At 41.4% G+C, this 18358-nt stretch overlaps 1 protein-coding gene across 2 annotated transcripts; it reads right to left on the bottom strand.

Moving 5' to 3' along the window:
• Positions 1–2095: 2095 nt before the first annotated feature.
• PLP1 (proteolipid protein 1) lies at positions 2096–17440 on the bottom strand. 2 transcript variants are annotated; one of them, XM_080653024.1, is made up of 7 exons: positions 17191–17440; positions 9504–9690; positions 8304–8460; positions 6959–7127; positions 6421–6494; positions 5553–5618; positions 2096–4217 (listed from the first exon to the last, which is right to left on the bottom strand). In XM_080653024.1, exons 1-7 carry the CDS (start codon positions 17192–17194, stop codon positions 4146–4148), a joined length of 729 nt encoding a protein of 242 aa, XP_080509150.1. In that variant the 5' UTR covers positions 17195–17440; the 3' UTR covers positions 2096–4145. The 2 variants fall into 2 exon arrangements, with proteins under 2 accessions (XP_080509150.1, XP_080509149.1); XM_080653023.1 differs by having other exon boundaries at positions 8199–8460; positions 17191–17347.
• Positions 17441–18358: the final 918 nt, after the last annotated feature.

The raw sequence follows: 18358 nt of genomic DNA, 5'->3' as shown, positions 1-18358 counted from the left end.
CTTGATGGAGAGAAAAAGCAATGATAAATAGCCCATGTTTGTGTAAATCCTGATCCATGTGCCCTCTGACTCCTCAAATGACTGAGTGGGTGGAAGCATGTGCATGCATTGGGACAGTGTGTGCATAAATACTGTCACATGTAAGGCCAGAAGCAGGGTTACATAGAGAGGGCAAGTCACAAGTTGTCAGGACTCTAAATTGAAGTTTTGTTTTTATCAGGGCCCAAGAGAACCAGACCCACGTGAAGTCATGGCCCTTAACCACCCCTCTCCCACATACTGAGAAGAGAATTCTGATGCCCATTGCAGTCTGCTGGTCAGATTGCTTCTTGCATGCTTCTTGCCTCCACTTTGCTCTACCCTAGTAGACCTCTCTGTTCTGGTTGAGGCTGAGTGAAATTCTTGAATTTAAGATCATATCTTTATCGCCTTTCTACCCACACCACCCCCAAACTTGAGACTCCCAGGGTTTAGTACAAAGCTTAGTACATGCTCCATAAATGTTTGTAGACTGAATTAATGAATGAACCAATGTTGCTCTGGCCAAACTTGCAGCTTCCACACCCTGCATAATTGCATGCAGTACTGACCCTGAAGATAGGAAAAGCAACCTAACTGATGCTGTAAGAAAATGTTTCTTGTTTATACGCGGCTACATCTCGATCTTTGGCTGATTTAAGCACAAAGAGAGCTCTTTCAGTTTAGAGAAAGGAGGTTTATGATGTGTGGGAGAGCTAAGAACAATGGGCTCAATTGATACACTGGAGATGCTCTCAGCTTGAGAGCCTGGAAACTTCATCTATAGATCGGTCCCAGAGGGCAGAGCCAAATAAGGGCAGACAAACACAGCTTTCTTGGGAACTGGCTTTCTGCTATTCTGAGGCAAAAATACATTCACTCTATAGCATTCTGAATCAATTCTTTAAAATACAGTGCTGTGTCCTTGTTTGCCAGTGTCTAAAAATAAGTCCTTGTCATATCTTTATTCTTTTAGTCTTAAAGTCATCCAACCAGACTTGCTTGCAGAATATTAATTGTAGTGAAGCAGAAATCAGGAGATTAAATTGAAACTATTTTTGAACGGAGCTCCTTAGGTGATGATTGACTTGTTGCCCCCCGCTGAAGTCTCCTTTCTCTCTAGTCATGTTCCTTGCCAGCTGCAACTATGAGACAATGAATCTATAATGAATTTTAAGCGAGTTTTCTTTAGGCTGGTCATTAGAGTACTATCCAAGAGTACCAAATGCTAGCTGAGCATTTAATGCTGTGTCCCAACGACTAGTGGGTTGGCCAATCATAGTAGTAGATGTCACTAATCATTTTATTTTTTAAAATATATTGTATTGATTTTTTACAGAGAGGAAGGGAGAGGGTTAGAGAGTTAGAAACATCAATGAGAGAGAAAGATCCATCAGCTGCCTCCTGCACACCCCCTATTGGGGATGTGCCTGCAACTAAGGTACATGCCCTTGACCGGAATCGAACCTGGGACCTTTCATTCCACAGGCTGACGCTCTATCCACTGAGCCAAACCGGTTAGGGCGGATGTTACTAATCATTTTAATACTGTCCTGCCACAAACTAAATTTATATTGCCCTTACCATATTTGCTCTGCTTTGACATTAAACCTTTCATCCAGTACTTCCCAGATACATGAGAATTACTCATGTATGAAACATTAAGGGCTCATTATTGGAAAATTCAAAGAGCTAACAATAACATAATTCTAAAGACACCGGAGATGGGCACCATTGTTCTATTAAAGTAACCATGTTTGACTCCGAATTAGCAGACCACTCTGAAACCCAACTTAGGAGAAAAGAAACCCTAAAACAGGCAATGAATTGGTATCAAGATCTGAATTCTAGTCCAAGCTCAGAAATGTATTTTTGGGTTAATTTATTTTTCCTCTATTTCTTAGTGTCACCAGCTATAAAAACAGAAGTAATTTATCAAATCTATTTTAGAGAATTGTGAGAATGACTTGGATGAACTGAAAAAATGAATGAAGTCCTTGAACAAAGCACAATAAAGATACAATTATTCAAATTCAATTGTGGGTTAAACAGAACAATTCACTCAGAGGACACAACGTTTGATTGAGAACATTCTTAATTTTATTTTCTTTAATTTTATAAAATACATTTTGTAAGATAAGTTTCTAAAAGTTTATCCTTTATGTGTGTTAAAATTGAAGTTCTATATCAGAAATGAAGGAAACTCTTGCAGTTGATTAACCCTCTTTGTGTGTGTATATGTGTGTATGTATGCCTGGGAGGTTTTCAGGGAAGAGTTGGTTATTTGTTATGCTATTAAATCAAAACAAAACACAAGGTATGGATTACTTCACTTTCCTTGATCTTGATTGGTTTCTTACAGAACTTTCTCCATCTCCTCCCTCCATGCAGCCTGGAAGCTTATCTGGTATACTGGTCTGAAAACAAATATCAAGTGTCTTTTTGTACAAACCTTACACCTCCTTAAACATTGCTGAAACCACTTTGGGGGAAAAATATGCAACTCTTTACAACAAAAGAGCTGCCTACAGTCATACCCATAAAACCTTTCCTTCAATAATGACCAATCAGCCTTTTATATTTTAACCCAAAGTTAATAAACAAGAAAGAGAAGACTGAAGCCTGGGAGCTATTCAGGTTTCAAAATCTTTCCACCTTTCCTTTTCTGTGGAAGCTTGCCAACTGAATAGCTGACAGCTGGTGTATTCCGTTTAGTGATCTATAGGAGAGAATAACCTGTATGTTAAATCTTACTCTTTAACACACCAAGGTAACATCATTAAATCATCCCCCACTAGCTAGAAAGAACAATCAACTAATTATTAAAATAAAAGGATATTCAAATTGAGATTAAAATTCACCAAATCTGTTTCTGCAAAAGGCAGAATAATTTATAGAAAATTCCAGTAGATGTATGGAACTAGCCAATTTTACACATCATTTGTGATGTTTAATGTCCAATTTTCATTAAAGAATCATGTTCAAAGGATCATTCTCCAGACCTTTGTGATACAGCCCTGACCAAGTGATAAACAAATTGGAAAATGTGAAATGTGCATCAGTCTGAAACAAATCAAGATCTTTAAATCACCTACAATGACTGAATGGATAATACCCTATGAGAAGAGCACCATTGTGAAGTTATTACAGAGGCCAGAGTACACAAGTAATTAACAGGAAAAAAAAAAAAAAAACCGCTATCCAAAGAGTTATCTATCTTGTGTCTACCAGAGGGCTGGCTCCATTTACACCATTAGCCACTAGCAATTGCTATTACTTAAGCCAGTCTTTTTTCATCTGAGCTAGTTTTTCTCTATTCTCAGCTCCTTGGAAACCACAGGGTTGTCATGGTAGCTGTTCTCAAGGAGAAGGGAATGAGAAAATGCTGACAACACCCTGTTTCTCTTCTTTAATGAGGTGTAAGGCAAGGTGCCCCCTCTGTCTACACAGACACTATGCTCCCTTATGCTATAAGTAAGGTTGGCTGAGTTAGGGCTTAAATAGTCCTTCGCCATGGGGGTCAGTGCTCTCTTTCTATGGGTGAAAGATCCTTGCTTTGACCCCCTTCTCCCAGCTGCAATAGGTAGATTTGGGCAAATGCTCTTACTGTTTTACTGGCATTCTTTTTTTTCCCTTCTATTTTCAGTGGTAATAGGGAGACAGGACTGAGCTCTCTGTTTTGCACACCAAGAATATACTTGGTCCCTATAGATGATAATGGGGCCAGGTACATTGCTTCTCTCTACTTGTGCATCTTTCTTTCCACTTTGTTTCATCAGTGGAAGTGCCCTTTGAGAAGAAAACACTCCCTGGTCCTCAGGAGATGCTTGTAAGTTGAAGTAGAGCCTCTGTTTCTTTGTGACTTGTAGTGGTGGAGTCACCATCTTAAGCATTTCCCATTTCTAGCAGGAAACAGCTGTGAAGCAAAATGACTAAAAGAGGAACATAAGAGGGGAGAGTCCACAGAGAGACATCAATCACCACAAGACTCCCCTTTCTTGTTACACTCATCAAGTAAGAAGAGGGACAGTCAGTGGTAAAGGCAAAGAGTTAACATGGGAGATGCAGCACTGTAGGCTGTGTGGTTAGAGCCTTGCTGTTAGAAAAAGGGAAGTTTCTACAGGCGATCAGAACTTGGTGCCTCGGCCCATGAGTTTAAGGACAGCAAAGTTGTAAGTGGCAGCAATCATGAAGGTGAGCTGTAAGGAACAGAGAGATAATATGAGTAAGAGTAGAAAAGGAAGCTTTCTCTCTCCTCCAGTCCCTTTGGGAATGAAGAAGTGATGAAATAGCACAGCCATGGTGGCTCAATGGTTGACTGTCAACATATAAACCAGGAGGTCATGGGTTCGATTCCCAGTGGGAGGCGTGCAGGAGGCAGCCAATCAGTGATTCTCTCTCATTATTGATGTTTCTCATTATTGATGTTTCTATCTCTCTCTCCATCTCCCTTCCTCTCTGAAATCAATTGAAATACATTTTTAAAAAAGAAGTGATGAAATAAAATCATAGCTAAATAAAGGAAAAATCCCTGTTCTATAAAATGCAGCATGTCCCAGGTTTTTGTCCTATGTACTTGACTAGAAGTCCTTTCTGAAACACTTTCTTCCAATGTCCCAGGTCTAGAGAACCAACTCGGCCTGATTTATTCCATACTGTGCTTGGCCTACCACTGACTTTTCCTGAGGGAAACGTAAATGATACATAGGTCTGCCATCATCTTACTTTCATGTCTGAGTGACCTGGAATCATAGAGTGCTTGCTGCAGACACACAGCCACACTGTGCAACACAGCCCTCCAGTACATCAATTTATTTTACAAAATGAGAAACAACTAGACTTTATAAAAACCTCAGCAGTAAGGGCCAGGAGTTCTGTGAGCTTATCCTTGCACATTCACCACTTATTCAATGACTTCAGATAAATTGCCTCACCCTTCATTGCCCTAGGTTTTTAATGTGAACCGTGAATGCACTACATTGACACTGTGTTGTAACACCAACAACAGAACTTGGGACATAGAATCACATTATAGCAATAACAGTTCTCATACTGTTAGGGAGTCCTTCCCATATTTTCAGGAGAGTAACTAAATCCCTTGGAAAGTATACAAGACAGAGTCATATTTACAGTATATAGAATTCTAAGCTTTGGAATATTATGTTTAGTAATATTTCAGTGTTCTTGAAACTGATCTGACCAGGATGTGTTGGGAATTAACTATAATGTAGGATTGCAAAGCATTTGGCAATATTACATGCTCTGTAAATGCCAAATATTATCATTCTTGTCTATGAATCTCTTACCTCCTCTTTCCTCATACCACTTTTCTTGTCCCTGCCTAATTTCTGAAGTTTTTATGCCCTGCCAACCAAAATAGAGGTATACAGTCTCTACACTTTGCTGTCTCTTCCCTGTAGCTTCTCTCCAGCATTTCAAGGTTAGAAGGAGTCTACCTTTTCACCTTGCAGCATAGCTGAACACCAGCTATCCCAGGACCGTTTATTGGCCAAGATAATCCAAAGGCAACTTACCAGTGAAACCAGTGTGGCTGCAGCCCCCACAAATGCAGCAATAAACAGGTGGAAGGTCATTTGGAACTACAACAAAATGCAAAAAGAAGAACTATTTCTTGCAACAGTAAAAATATGCTCTGCTGTATATCATAAACACAGCTTTCTGAATAAATGCTGATATCTTTCTGTGTGCTAATTATGCATCTCTAAGTTGTCACTTCCTTGAGTGTAAGCCTTCCGTTCCTAAATGTACATCATAATACTCAGAACACAGAATACTCATAAAATACACATAAAATATTTTAATCAACTGGCTTCTTATAATTGTGCCCAGGGTCCCAAAATTTAAAACCAACATCTTGTTTTCAAAGAAATTATTCACCGCCTTCTTCCTCAGGATTACTTTTAATCCTTTGATTCATTTGTGTACAATATCCTGTCTCAATACAATGTTTTCCTTCTTCAAATGTACTGTTTTTACTTCACATTGGAGATTGAGAAATTCCAAACTGAAAGTGTTTTTGTAAAACCCATGAATATTTCTGTGCACAAGCCATTTTCTTCATAAGGTTTTTAACTAAAAGAATAAAAATTTCCACTTGGGGGATTTTACGATTAAGCTCTATCTATACCTAAAGCTACAAATTTCTCTTTTAAGGCATGAAGTCTTGAAATGGAAGGCATTCTATGCAGCTCTAGGGAACATACATATTTTACTATCTATGCTCATTGGCTCAGGCACACTAAATCAATATTTTGTAGAAAACAATCCGCCAACTCAAAATCGAGCAAAGAGAAACTGTGGTCCTTAAAATTAAAGGCCATGGGAAGGAACTTGTATGGTACTAGCCATTCCACTGTAAAGTAACCCAGATGGCTCACTCACCTCAGCTGTTTTGCAGATGGACAGAAGGTTAGAGCCACACACCTTGCCAGGGAAAGCATTCCATGGGAGAACACCTAAGTAAAATACACAAATCAACTAAGGTGAGCTCATGGATTTGTAGGGCTACATGGCGACTTTCCTTCAGAGTCTTTCTTCCAACTTTAATCATCCTGGCTGAAAATTCGATCCTACTAACAATCAGGATTCTCTTTTCTAAGGATTTACCAAAAAATAGAAGGTGGTATTGAACAGTTGTGAAATCTTATATTTGTTATTGAAATGTACTGCTGGGAACAGCAGTCAAATAGGGTAGAGCAGAGTGTACAGTCAAGAAATCTTCCCCTGCCCCCTTCCAAGAAATTTCTTTCGAAGGGAAGAAATCTCTCCAGTTTGAGTGGTGAGGGTTTAATAAACTAAGGTCCAGGCATCCCTCTTATTTTCCCCCATAATTATCACCCTCCTTACCCCAAATAAAGAACTAAATTAATATGCTTCCATAAGAGGATTGAGAAGCCAAGACACCCATGCACTAACTCACCATACATTCTGGCATCAGCACAGAGACTGCCTATACTGGCAGAGGTCTTGCTGGGGAAGGCAATAGACTGGCAGGTGGTCCAGGTGTTGAAGTAAATGTACACAGGCACAGCAGAACAGGCAAACACCAGTAGCCACACAATGGTCAGGGCATAGGTGATGCCAACAAACTAAAACAATTGACATGGTGTGATTAGAAATGAGCATTAGCCTGTAGACATTGAAACACAAACTGGGAGATCCTGGAGTGGTATGTGCCAGAAATGCAACCAAATTCCAGAGATCTCCACCATATGAAATTAGTAAGCAGGGCATCTCTGCCAAATGTCATTGGCAGTATCTACTAGAGAACTGGCCCTGGGTGTGACAGAGGGTGGCAGGAATGGGTGGGGATTGGAGTGAGAAGGACCCCTGGGTTAGAGAGGTTTCAGGAGATTTGTTGGGCAGATAAGGTGTGAAAAAATCAAAACAGATCTTGAAAGAAAGTCGTGCCATTTCTTGCCTTAGGCTGAGCTTAGAAAATGTTTCTTGTCACAGAACTTTTGATCCCTAGTCATTAAACAAAGCCGATAGGAGATTTAAATTTCAGATTAAAAAACCAACACCTTTCTAAGCCAACTGCTGGCCACAAAAGACATCACCATAACCCACAGATGTTTAGCCCCCAAAGGAACCTTTAACTCTAGAGGCTGAAAACCAATGTGTGCCTCAATAGAAACATGGATAGCCCCCAGTCAAAGATGAAGCGTTAAATATGTAGATTTATCCTGGTTCCCCTGGGACCTTCAACAGTGTAGGATCCCAGAATATTGTGAATTCCACCTTGGAGTCAATTATTTAATTTCCATGATCGATCCTCCCTCTAAGATTAGCTACCTACATTTCAGTCCTGTGGGTAGCATTTTAGATTCTTGGACAGTCAGATCTCTTGTTGTGGTCCCTCCTAGGAGGGGAGTAAAGGGATCAACAGATGGCTCAGAAATGGTCTGATTGTACAAAGTATCCCACAAAACTCATGCTTTTCATTTTGAGATGAAATTTTCTAGGGAATTTTTCAAAGGTGAGGCTAAGCCAGCTGGGCACCACGTTCTTCCTGACCTCGTTCGGCTGTAGCCATCACTTCCTCACTAAAAGGCCAGGCACCTAGAAAGGGCCCAGTCTTGGGTGAGGGTGAGGCCACAGACTCACGCCCAATTGTCCCCCACCCCTTGTTATTGCCACAAAATCCTGAGGATGATCACCTTGTCGGGATGTCCTAGCCATTTTCCCAAACAATGACACACCCGCTCCAAAGAATGAGCTTGATGTTGGCCTCTGGAACCCCTCCCCTTCTGGCCCCCTGTTACCGTTGCACTGAGGCCCTTGCCGCAGATGGTGGTCTTGTAGTCGCCAAAGATCTGCCTGACTGCGCCGGTGGTGTAGAAGCCCTCAGCCAGCAGGAGGGCCCCATAAAGGAAGAAGAAAGAGGCAGTTCCATAGATGACATACTGGAAGGCATGGATCCTGCATTAACAGATAGACAAATTAGAACAGAAAATCTTATTAACTGAGGAACCAGTTCCCTTCCTGCATAAGTGAGATGGACATTTAAGTGAGCACTTAAACAAGATTAGGGAGTCTTTAGAGGGATCACAAATCTCCATCTCCATGCTTCCACCTTGTCTGGATTGAAGTAAAGGAAGATAGGGAATGTGCAGCCAGAAGCACATGCTCCTCAATCCACACCTTGCTCACCCTATGACCTGAACAACCATAGCCCTAGTCTCCTTTGCCTGACCTTTCAAAGATGCTCCTTCAGAGGAGATAGGAGTTGAACAAGAAAAGTAATGAGGGCCCTGGCTGGTTTGGCTCAGTGGACAGAGCATTGGTTTGCGGACTGAAGGGTCCTGGGTTCAGTTCCGGTCAGGGGCACATGCCCAGGTTGCGGGCTTGGTCCCCAGTGGGGGGCATGAAGGAGGCAGCCAATCAATGATTCTCTCTCTTCATTGATGTTTCTCTCTCTCTCTCTCTCTCTCTCTCTCTCTCTCTCTCTCTCTCTCTCTCCCCCACTCCCTTCCTCTCTGAAATTAATAAACAAATATATATTTTTTTTTAAAAAGTGATGAGGAAACAGGAGTCTAACTAGCACTAGGAATAAGAGAAGCTAGGACTGAGTATGTGCAGACTCAAGTGGGGTATCAAACCAAGAGCAGTGGCCCTACTTTGTCCAGTCATTTTGCCTCCCCCGAGTTCTCTATATCTATCACTTTGGAGTCTCCAACTCAGTCAAGGTTAACCCTACTGAGCAAAATTTAGAATGCATGGAAGAAAACAAGGGGTAGGAGATGGGCTAGCAGGTAGACCCCTACTTTCTGAACTTGGCACTTTTCCCTTATTTGGGGGCTCAGATGTGGAGTTGTGGCATAGGTGGAATCTGCACACAGAGGAAAGACTCAGGAATCCTTTCCGGTGCCACATCAATCCCCTACTTGTCACTAAGTATGAGTTCTGTATCTCCAAGATGGAGAGAAAAAGAGAGGGGTTTTTATGGGATGACAGGTACTTACACATTGATGAGATACTCATAGTCCTGGTAGTTTTTGGAGAAATAGGTCTCAATTAGTTTTTCTGTACCAGTGAGGGCTTCATGTCCACAGCCACAGAACAGTGCCACCCCAAAGAAACACAATCCAGTGGCCACCAGGGAGGCAAAGGGGGCCCCTATGAGACATCTTGCACAGCACTCTAATAAACCTGGGGAAGAAGGAGGGGAAACAATCAGGAATGTACAATAGGAAGGTAATGCCACTCTTACCTCTCTGCCAGACCTGTGCTCGCATGCATGGATGAAGTGTCACCCCAGAGTCCAAAATCAGGAGAGTCTAGAACTTTAGGCTTCTGGAATGTGAGACTGACACCAGAACCATACTTTGTTCCATTCTTGAAAATAAGTCCTTTCTTTTAATTCCCAGAATTTGTGTGTGTGTGTGTGTGGGGGGGGGGGGTATTAATAATCAATAATTCAAGTAGCAAGCCAGAGAGATTATGCAATCATTCCCTCCTGTCTTATCATTCTTATTTGTTTGTTTTAGTCACCCATCGACTCTTATGGAGTACCTACTATGTGCCTAGCATTGTGCTAGGTGTTATGTGAGATGTGAAGACATAAACAACAGATTCAGTCATATGGGAATCTTGTTTACTGAGAAGAATGAGTTTGGTAGAGGATGGCTCCCTCTGGCCTCTTGGCCTGATCCCCAAAAGGTACAAGAAATAAAAATGTTAATCTTTTAGAAAAAAGTTCTTTGTATATATACATATACAATATACAAATATACACACAGATTTTATATATATATTCATATATATCATATGTATATATGATATATGAATTATTTTGCATTTTATATATGTATATATGAATTATTTGTATATATATATATACTAGTACATACACACAAATAATCAGCAAGTGTGCTGAAAAGTGCTATTTTAGAAGAGCATGTTGGGACTTCTTACAAAAAGAAAGTAAATTGTATTAATTTTTAGGTTTGGATTTTCATACAAAGCTCACTTATCTATACCAGGGTACTGGGGACTAGAGGACTCCTTTGCCCAACCCTATTAATACCAATACAGCTTCTTTTTATCTCTGAGTGCTTAACCATCTGGTGATTTTCATGGCAGAATTACATCAATGTGAACATTTTCTGAAGGACCAAATTATCTCTATCATGGAAAATTGAGATAGACACATTTATTTGTTCTCGGAGCCACAAAATGAGTGAGTCCTACACCCACCATCCCCTAAAATGACAGCCCTTCCTTAGTCCTCAAAGAGCCTCTTCCTCAAAAATTCTTATATATCACAGCAGAGATTAAGCATGGAAGCTCAAGCCAAGCAAAGTAAGTAGTTGACATTTGTAGCAGAACTGAATTTTTTTCCCAAGAATTGATGTCAGAAAACTTGGCCTCTATTGGAAGCAATATGTAGCTGTGATGCCATAAGTGAATGCAGAGTTTACTTAGCGTGAATTTTACAATACTGCCCGGTAAGAGTGTCTCATCAAAGTGAGCCTGTGGCATATACACACACACCACACACACGCATACATGCAACTATGAACACATATGCATGTGTATACCAAAAGAAAAACACATTTGAAATTGATCATTATTCTTAGGAAACGTTCAAGAAATTTCACAACAGGTTAAGATACTAACTAGATGCATATTGTAAGTCAAGAAAAGGAGCTTGGAAGTAAACAGTGCTGCCATATTCCTTCTCTGTCTCTCCAAGTCTTCCCCACCCCCAAACTCTTAGACTCTTCTAGTAAAGAAGTTCTCTGAAGCTTGGGTTTGGGGGAGGGTAAGGTCAGTGACCCCACTGTTCCCTCTCTCCCTAGCACAGGGTCAGGGCTTGGACAGAGCCCTCCATAGCTCCCCCAAACAAAGAAGCCTTGTTTCTCCCAGAGATCTCAGGAGCCTCATTGGTATTCTGTAGGGGCCCACAGGCCTGGGGGTGGGGAGGGGGTCATGCCCAGAGAACAATGGCAGAACTGTTTGTTTAGAGTAAGGAGAGCCATCCACCCTAGCAAGTGACTATCCTGTGCCCACTCACTCACCCCAGCTTTTTTACCCTGGGAACGGCTAAATGGTGATGCAGGTGTGATCAGGGATGGAAGAACTTGAACCCTTGCTAACCAGAGAATTCCACTCTAAGTTTTAGCTAATGCCCACTCCAGTGTTGTAAAGATGAAGGAAAATCCTCTTTATTGTATCTGATCCCTTGATCATCTCCACCTAACCAGAGAGTATCATATGTATTGTTCTTACTGGGTGATAAAAGGCTAAATCTTGGGAGCAACTCTGAATCACCAACTGATACTCTTCCTTTTCACGTCCATTTTTCATCTATTTTCTTAGAGCTCAAATAACTTAGTAAGTCCCTTTCTGATCTACTGGCACTCAAAGCAAGGGGCAAGAAGGACATAGGTTTTAATGAGTCTCTAACATGGAGTCAGAAATATAAATGGCCCTAGATAAATCTATCGCTGTTGAGCTATAAGCAGTTCAACAATATCGGCACAAGCATCAGATGTCTATCTCTTCACAATTGAAATGAAGTGTTTGTTCTGGGGCCATGTAAGTTAATCAGAAGTGAAGAATTTGTCAATCTGTCCAATTGAAAGAAAATCAAATTTTGGGTTCCAACTTGGAAAAACTCAGAACATGCAAGAAATTGTGTCTTCATCAAAGTAGTTGATAATCAAAATATTCTGAGAAGGGTCCATTGGTACACTTTCATTTTTCACAGCCCAAGAAATGTCCATGGGAATGTGGGAACAAGAGCATAAAGCCATAGGCTTTCCATTTCAGAATCCTTCATGGTTGGAAGGGTATTGGTGTGATTCAGGAAGGCTGTGAGGAATTCTGGATAAGTTCCTTATCTCTCTCAAGAGACAGTCTCACATTTTCCAGTCTAAGTACAGTCTGCAACATAGTAGAGTTAGCATAAAAAATATATAGTAATAATATTATCCAATGTAACTCAGTTCGATTAAACCAACTAATTTTGACTAGAGGTCATAGAGAAAAATAATGATCCACACCCAGTGTTTTCCTTTCATTTCTGTTTATGTAGATTCAGTACAGTCATTAAGCACAATAGCAGTTACCTAGATCCTATGAGACACAAAAGGGAATTATAAGGCCCAGTCACTTTCTTCAATATCCTTTCAGTCTTGTTAGAGAAAACAAACTTATGTCTGTGAATCAAAGACCAAAGCTACCTATCATCTTATGTTAAAATGTATATAACCAAACCCTGTGGGCAAAATGTAAGCAAAGGGGAAATATTCATTGTTAGCTAGATTTATCTGCAAACTCCCAAAACTAGTATAATCAATCTGTGATAGGACTTCAAGCCCTTCTCACCAATGTTCTTCACAGGAGTCTGAAAAAGGTTGACAGCACTATTGTGACTCTTATTCAGGTCCATGTCCATCCAAGAGACTGTGTTGACCCTGATGCTGTCTCTTTAAACAGGAGCCAAGAGCTCCCAAGCCCTCCTTTCTTTCCCATGCCCTGGGCACGCCTCAAGGACCAGCTCCAAGATGGTAATTCTGTGTGAATCTGGGAACTCATCAAAGGGAGGAGAGGAAGGGCCTCATCGAAAGGGATGGTAGAAAGAGACCGTTTGTGCTTTGCACAGGCCCAGCCTGTCCCTTGAATCCAGCTGACAAAGGGAGAGATAGAACCCTATACAATTGAACTAAACAACAGGCAGGCTCATTGAGTAAAAAACTGGCCCTATCTCCCTATGTCTCTAATTTGCACTTACCCTCCTTCCAGAGCCCACCCCTTAACCTCACCCCATGAACAGAGGCCTCCTTGATCAGGGTCTATAAGCAGTTGACAGGGCCAAGATGCTAGAGCAGCCGTGACTGGTACTGGGGATGGATGGGGATGGGGGGTGGGTACCAGGAATAAAGCAACAATCAGAAGGAGGTACTAGTGGCAAAGACTTTTGCTTCTGGCCTTATCCTGGTCAGACAAGGCCCTGCCTATAATCTTGTCTTTCCTACGTGAAATAAGCACTTATACCACATTTAAAGGATGGAAAAGGGCCCTACAGTCATGGGACATGACAATTCAAGCCTGCTAAATAGACAAGTCATATGGACAGAGTTAAATCAAAAGGAATCTCAGCCTCCTCTTTGTATGGGTATTAATATTACCATGGCAACAGCATCTGGACCACCTTGTTTCCTATATTCCCTGCTCCTTCCCAACACACACTCACACACACACACACACACACACACACACACACACACACACACACAAAACCCATTTATATCCAAACTTTGGGAGGCTGGAGTAGAAGCTTTATTGTTAAACTCTATCCATGTACTATCTTCAACTTGCCCACATATGGAAAGGTGAAAAAGAAGCAACTGACACTAAGCTAAGAGACTACAGTTTCCATACCTTATTCCTTAGGTCAGTCTCCTACTAATTTCTCCTCTCTTATTGGTTGAATTGCAAATCTGATCTGGGGAACTCTGTTGTCTTCCTTGGGATATCACTGACCCTTTTTCAGAGTCCATCCTGGAAGAGAGCTCAGAGGCCAGCACAAGTAAGAGATTACTCTTAGGACCATTTAAAATCGCCAAGGAGGAATTAATCCATCAGTACTTGCTGCGCTTTTGATGTAAGTTTAGCACTGGGCCAGGGGTGGGCAAACTTTTTTACTCGAGGGCTACAATGGGTTCTTAAACTGGACCGGAGGGCCGGAACAAAAGCTTGGATGGAGTGTTTGTGTGAACTAATATAAATTCAAAGTAAAGGAGCGGAGGGGAGAGCAAGAGAACCGGACAGAACAGCCGGATCCGGCCCGCGGGCTGTAGTTTGCCCACGGCTGGCTAGGCCCTGACAGTGGAAAAGGAAGGAAAAGCTGCTCTGTTTGCCTGCCATTACTGATGTGACCTTTCCTGATCATGTCACTACCCTGACTAGATCTTCCCTGGACCTGAATTTCTATGGGCAAGGAGGGTGTTTTTACTGTTGCTTTCTTTCAAGATTAAGAACTATACTCTAATGATACTTTTCAGGGCTTCAGTATATTACACAAAAAAGCAACAAGAGAAAAAAGATGCCACTGTCTGGGGGGTTTGCCTTGATGGGTTTGAAGACTTTATTTCCCCTCCAACCCATCTCCCAGGGGTTTCTTGAGCCTTGTTACTACTTAGATAGCTTTGAAAGAATAGGTCTAATTGTTGGGCTGTTGAGTAAACTGGCTTTCCTAGTGCAGAGCCAGGATGAAAGCCCCTTGAAGCAGAGCAGATTTTTACATCTGCCTGGATCTCTAAGAGCTCTCTGGCTCTGTAGGGCCAAGGTGAGGAGTGGGGTGTGTAAGGCTAGCCGTGATCATTTCAGTAAGTGTCTCTAAGAAGAGTAAGTGAATATGCTGGTTTGGATCTGGTTTCTTTTTAGCTCCTGGCTTTCTTGTAGCATTCTTGGAATCAGCGTGGGATTCAGTTAGTCTTCAGGCATTTTGTAAAACTGGACCCCTGCTCTGCCTCCACTCTTTTTGCTTGAGTACACCCACTCACTCTGAGCCAGCCAAAACTACACTGCTCAGCAAACAGCCACCTTTGGAGGGAAACATCATAGTCTGGTTACCAGGGTAACAGCCACTGTTCTCAGACAACAGATGTACAGTAGCCAATGTTTTGCTGTTCAGTAATGGCATTGTATTACTGAGCAGAGAATAATCAGCTACTGCTCTTCGGCTCTTTTCTGGTTCCATTGTTATCCCAAAGATTCATTTGGAACATCCTCCTCCAAAATTGGAACAAGGTTTAAAGAACTACCATTTCCCCCATAAACCTTTTGTGCAGACACTACTGGATTCAGTGTTCCTCTTAATCTTGAAAGAAAGCTTCCAATCCTACAGGATTCTATATGGTTGAGGTAGTGAGGTCACTGTTTCTGGAGGTGATTAAGAAGAGGCTGTGGGAATATTTAATTGGCTGTTGTAAAAGGTACTTCTGCATTAAGATTTGGCTTGGACAGCTTCTAAAGTTCCTTCCAACCACAGATTTCATGATATAATTCATCTACTGGCACTGACAAAGTAAATTTAACAATTTACTTTCCAAATTGTTAAACAGCCACACACTTTCATCCCCTGAGGAAGTAATATTCAGTACCCTTCTTTACTCCATCTCCATTTTTAAATCACAACCTACCCAAACATGATATCAGGTAGGTTTTCCAATATTACCTTGGGCAAGAATTGAGTTTCTTCAACATTCACCTTTTACCTGGCCACATTCAATTGATCAAATGATTTTTACTCAACTGCACAAAGTGCAGAAAAAGAAAAACCAACCACTTTGGAAAATGTAAGTCATCCTGTACATGAGCTATTTTATAATAATGGTTATCATCATGATTTATAATGGATATACAGCTTGGCCATTTTCAAAGAACTTTCACATCATTATTCCTTGATTTTCACAACCTTGAAAGTATACAGAACAGTTATTGTGATCCCCATTTTCCAGATGAAAAAGTGATAATTCACAATGATCTACCCAAGGTCATGAAGTTTATACATGGCAGATCTGGGATTTAAACTTGATTGTATTGACTTCTAATTCAGTGCTCTGCCCTCTTAATAATTCTACCTGAATACATGCTGAAAAGAGCTCTCTTGATGTTTCAGGATAAAATAACCTAAAAGCTGACACAGCTTAATAGAGTTGAAAACCTGTCTTCTTGGATGTTGTTGGAATCTTCTGGATACTACATTAGATGGTGAACACACAGAGCAATCGATTCTCATTTTACGTAGGCTGCATTCAAGCTTTTGCCACATGTAAGCAATGTCTACATGTATCTGTGGCACGCTGTGTCACACCTTGCTCAGAGTAGACACTACCAGAGACCAGACTTCCTAGCTTCTCTCTTTGTTTATGAAACCTGTAGAAGCCCTTGGTACTCAACCAAGTCAACCAGAGCCCTAAGGTCTCAGAAGCCTCCTTGTCATAGAGGAATTTAGAGTTTGGTCTATGCCTTCAGGAAGGCTAAGGCTGTGATATTTGCTAAACATGGCTAACCATACATGTTCATACATTCACACACATATATACACACACACCTATTCATATCCATTCCCCATGGTAAAGCCATTGAAGACTTTATTTTCATTTTTTGAACTTAAGATTTACCTCCTTGGCCATGGCCAATCCTGAATCCATCTTGCCTTGTTCTCCAATTTCCCACTATAGCCAAATGTGGTTCAAATTTTGTATGAAGCAAGCAGTTATTTAGTACATCTGAGGGGTACCCAACAATCAGTTGCCTCCAGAAGAGCCAGGATGTCAGCTGACCTGGCCATTACCAGAGCCCAGGAACCAGGGGAAAAGAGAAGGTAGAAGGAAGTGAGGGGGTAGGAATACACATGACCACATCCAGCCCACTGGGCACTCTCTCTAAGGACCTGTGGAACTGTCCACGTGCTGCTGGAATTATTTGGCAATAAAGCATCAATCTCAATACAGCAGAGACAGAGTTCATCTAATAGAGTGCTAAGGAATTAAAAAAAAAAAAAAAAAAAAAAAAACAAGTGCCAAAGCACAACTCATTTAAACCATTGAAAACCCCCAAAACCCAAACTCATAAATACTATTGCGTATTACTGTGCCTGCTTAAATCTTCCATGCTAAAGTTTTTTAAACTCACCCATGACTTTGGGACTCTGACTCCAACTGTAGCCGGCTGGCTAGTCTGCTTTGCGTCTTTGTTCAGTTGGAAGGATCCTGGTCTCTCCAGTCTCCTTCTTCGTTCCTTTACTTTTTCTCTCTGAGTATCTTTGTCCTCTTCTCCAGCAATGAAAAGGGCTTTCTGATTGACAGCCAACCCCCTTAAAGGGACAGGCCCACTTTCCTCCTCCCCTTTTCCTCCTCCTGTCCCCACCTCCTCAGGGATACTCCCTTCTGTAAGGGCTCCATCTTCTCTTTTCTGCCTTTCACTTCCAATTTTTTTCTTTCTCTTTTTTTTCCTAAGACTTGCCTATGTGGAATTTTACTTCACTGCAGAGACATCTGGAAATGTTTGGGGCTGGAAATTAAAAAAAAAATAAAGAGGTCCTGGAAGCCTCCAACTGATACTTGAATCTATTTGCTATAGGATGTGGCAGCACAAGTGTCAGAAGCCATGGAAGTGGTAGTTTTGGTGAGGGGGTCAAGGTCAAAAACTTAGATGCTATCTTCCAGAGTCCTTCCAACTCTGACCCCAACCGCAACCCTCACTCATAGCTGCCCTTGGCCCTGTCCACATTTCCCCTCTCCCCACTCCTTGGCAAATAAGCACCCTCTCCCCTCCACTCAGCTTTAGAAACACAATAGAAAAGAAAAATTTGTCTTTTAAATAATATTCTCCAAATCCTCCAGCTGAATGAGGACAAAATACAAGCTATTGATTCCATAAACAGATTGTATGACCAAGCAGGGGGAGGCTAGAATTGTATAATTTTATTGAAAGGATAACAGACCCAGAGAGGGAACAAGACCAGTGCAGGTTCACAGAATAGACTAAAGAAAAGGTCAGAGTTAGGTATGTGGGTGATTTCCAAGGAGGATAATTGACTTTGAGAAAAGTTAGGAACATGATCTGAGAACCAGATAGTCAATATCCCATCCTGAGAATATAGTATCATCAGAGAGCTGAGACTAGCCTGGTGAGAGGCAGGGAGGGTGTGGGTTGGGTCGAAGCAGCGGATGCCAATGAGGGTGGAGAGAAGGGGAAAGGAAATCTCGTGCTTGCCTCAGGGAAAGAAATACTAAGAAAAAATAGCAAAGCAGCAAAAATATGGGACTAATATATTAAATCTGCCTTATAAAACATAGTT

Source organism: Plecotus auritus (assembly GCF_963455305.1).
Source record: "Plecotus auritus genome assembly, chromosome: X".
In the NCBI taxonomy this organism is placed as follows: Eukaryota; Metazoa; Chordata; class Mammalia; order Chiroptera; family Vespertilionidae; genus Plecotus; species Plecotus auritus.
The sequence above is the reverse complement of the archived record's forward strand: the minus strand, read 5'-3'. Positions and strand labels throughout refer to the sequence as shown.

Coding starts and splice junctions, on each gene's coding strand:
- PLP1 (XM_080653023.1), bottom strand. Junction 6,495..6,958: donor TGCTGATGCCAGAATGTATG/GTGAGTTAGTGC, acceptor TATTTTACTTAG/GTGTTCTCCCATGGAATGCT. Junction 4,218..5,552: donor CAGCCACACTGGTTTCACTG/GTAAGTTGCCTT, acceptor TGTTCCTTACAG/CTCACCTTCATGATTGCTGC.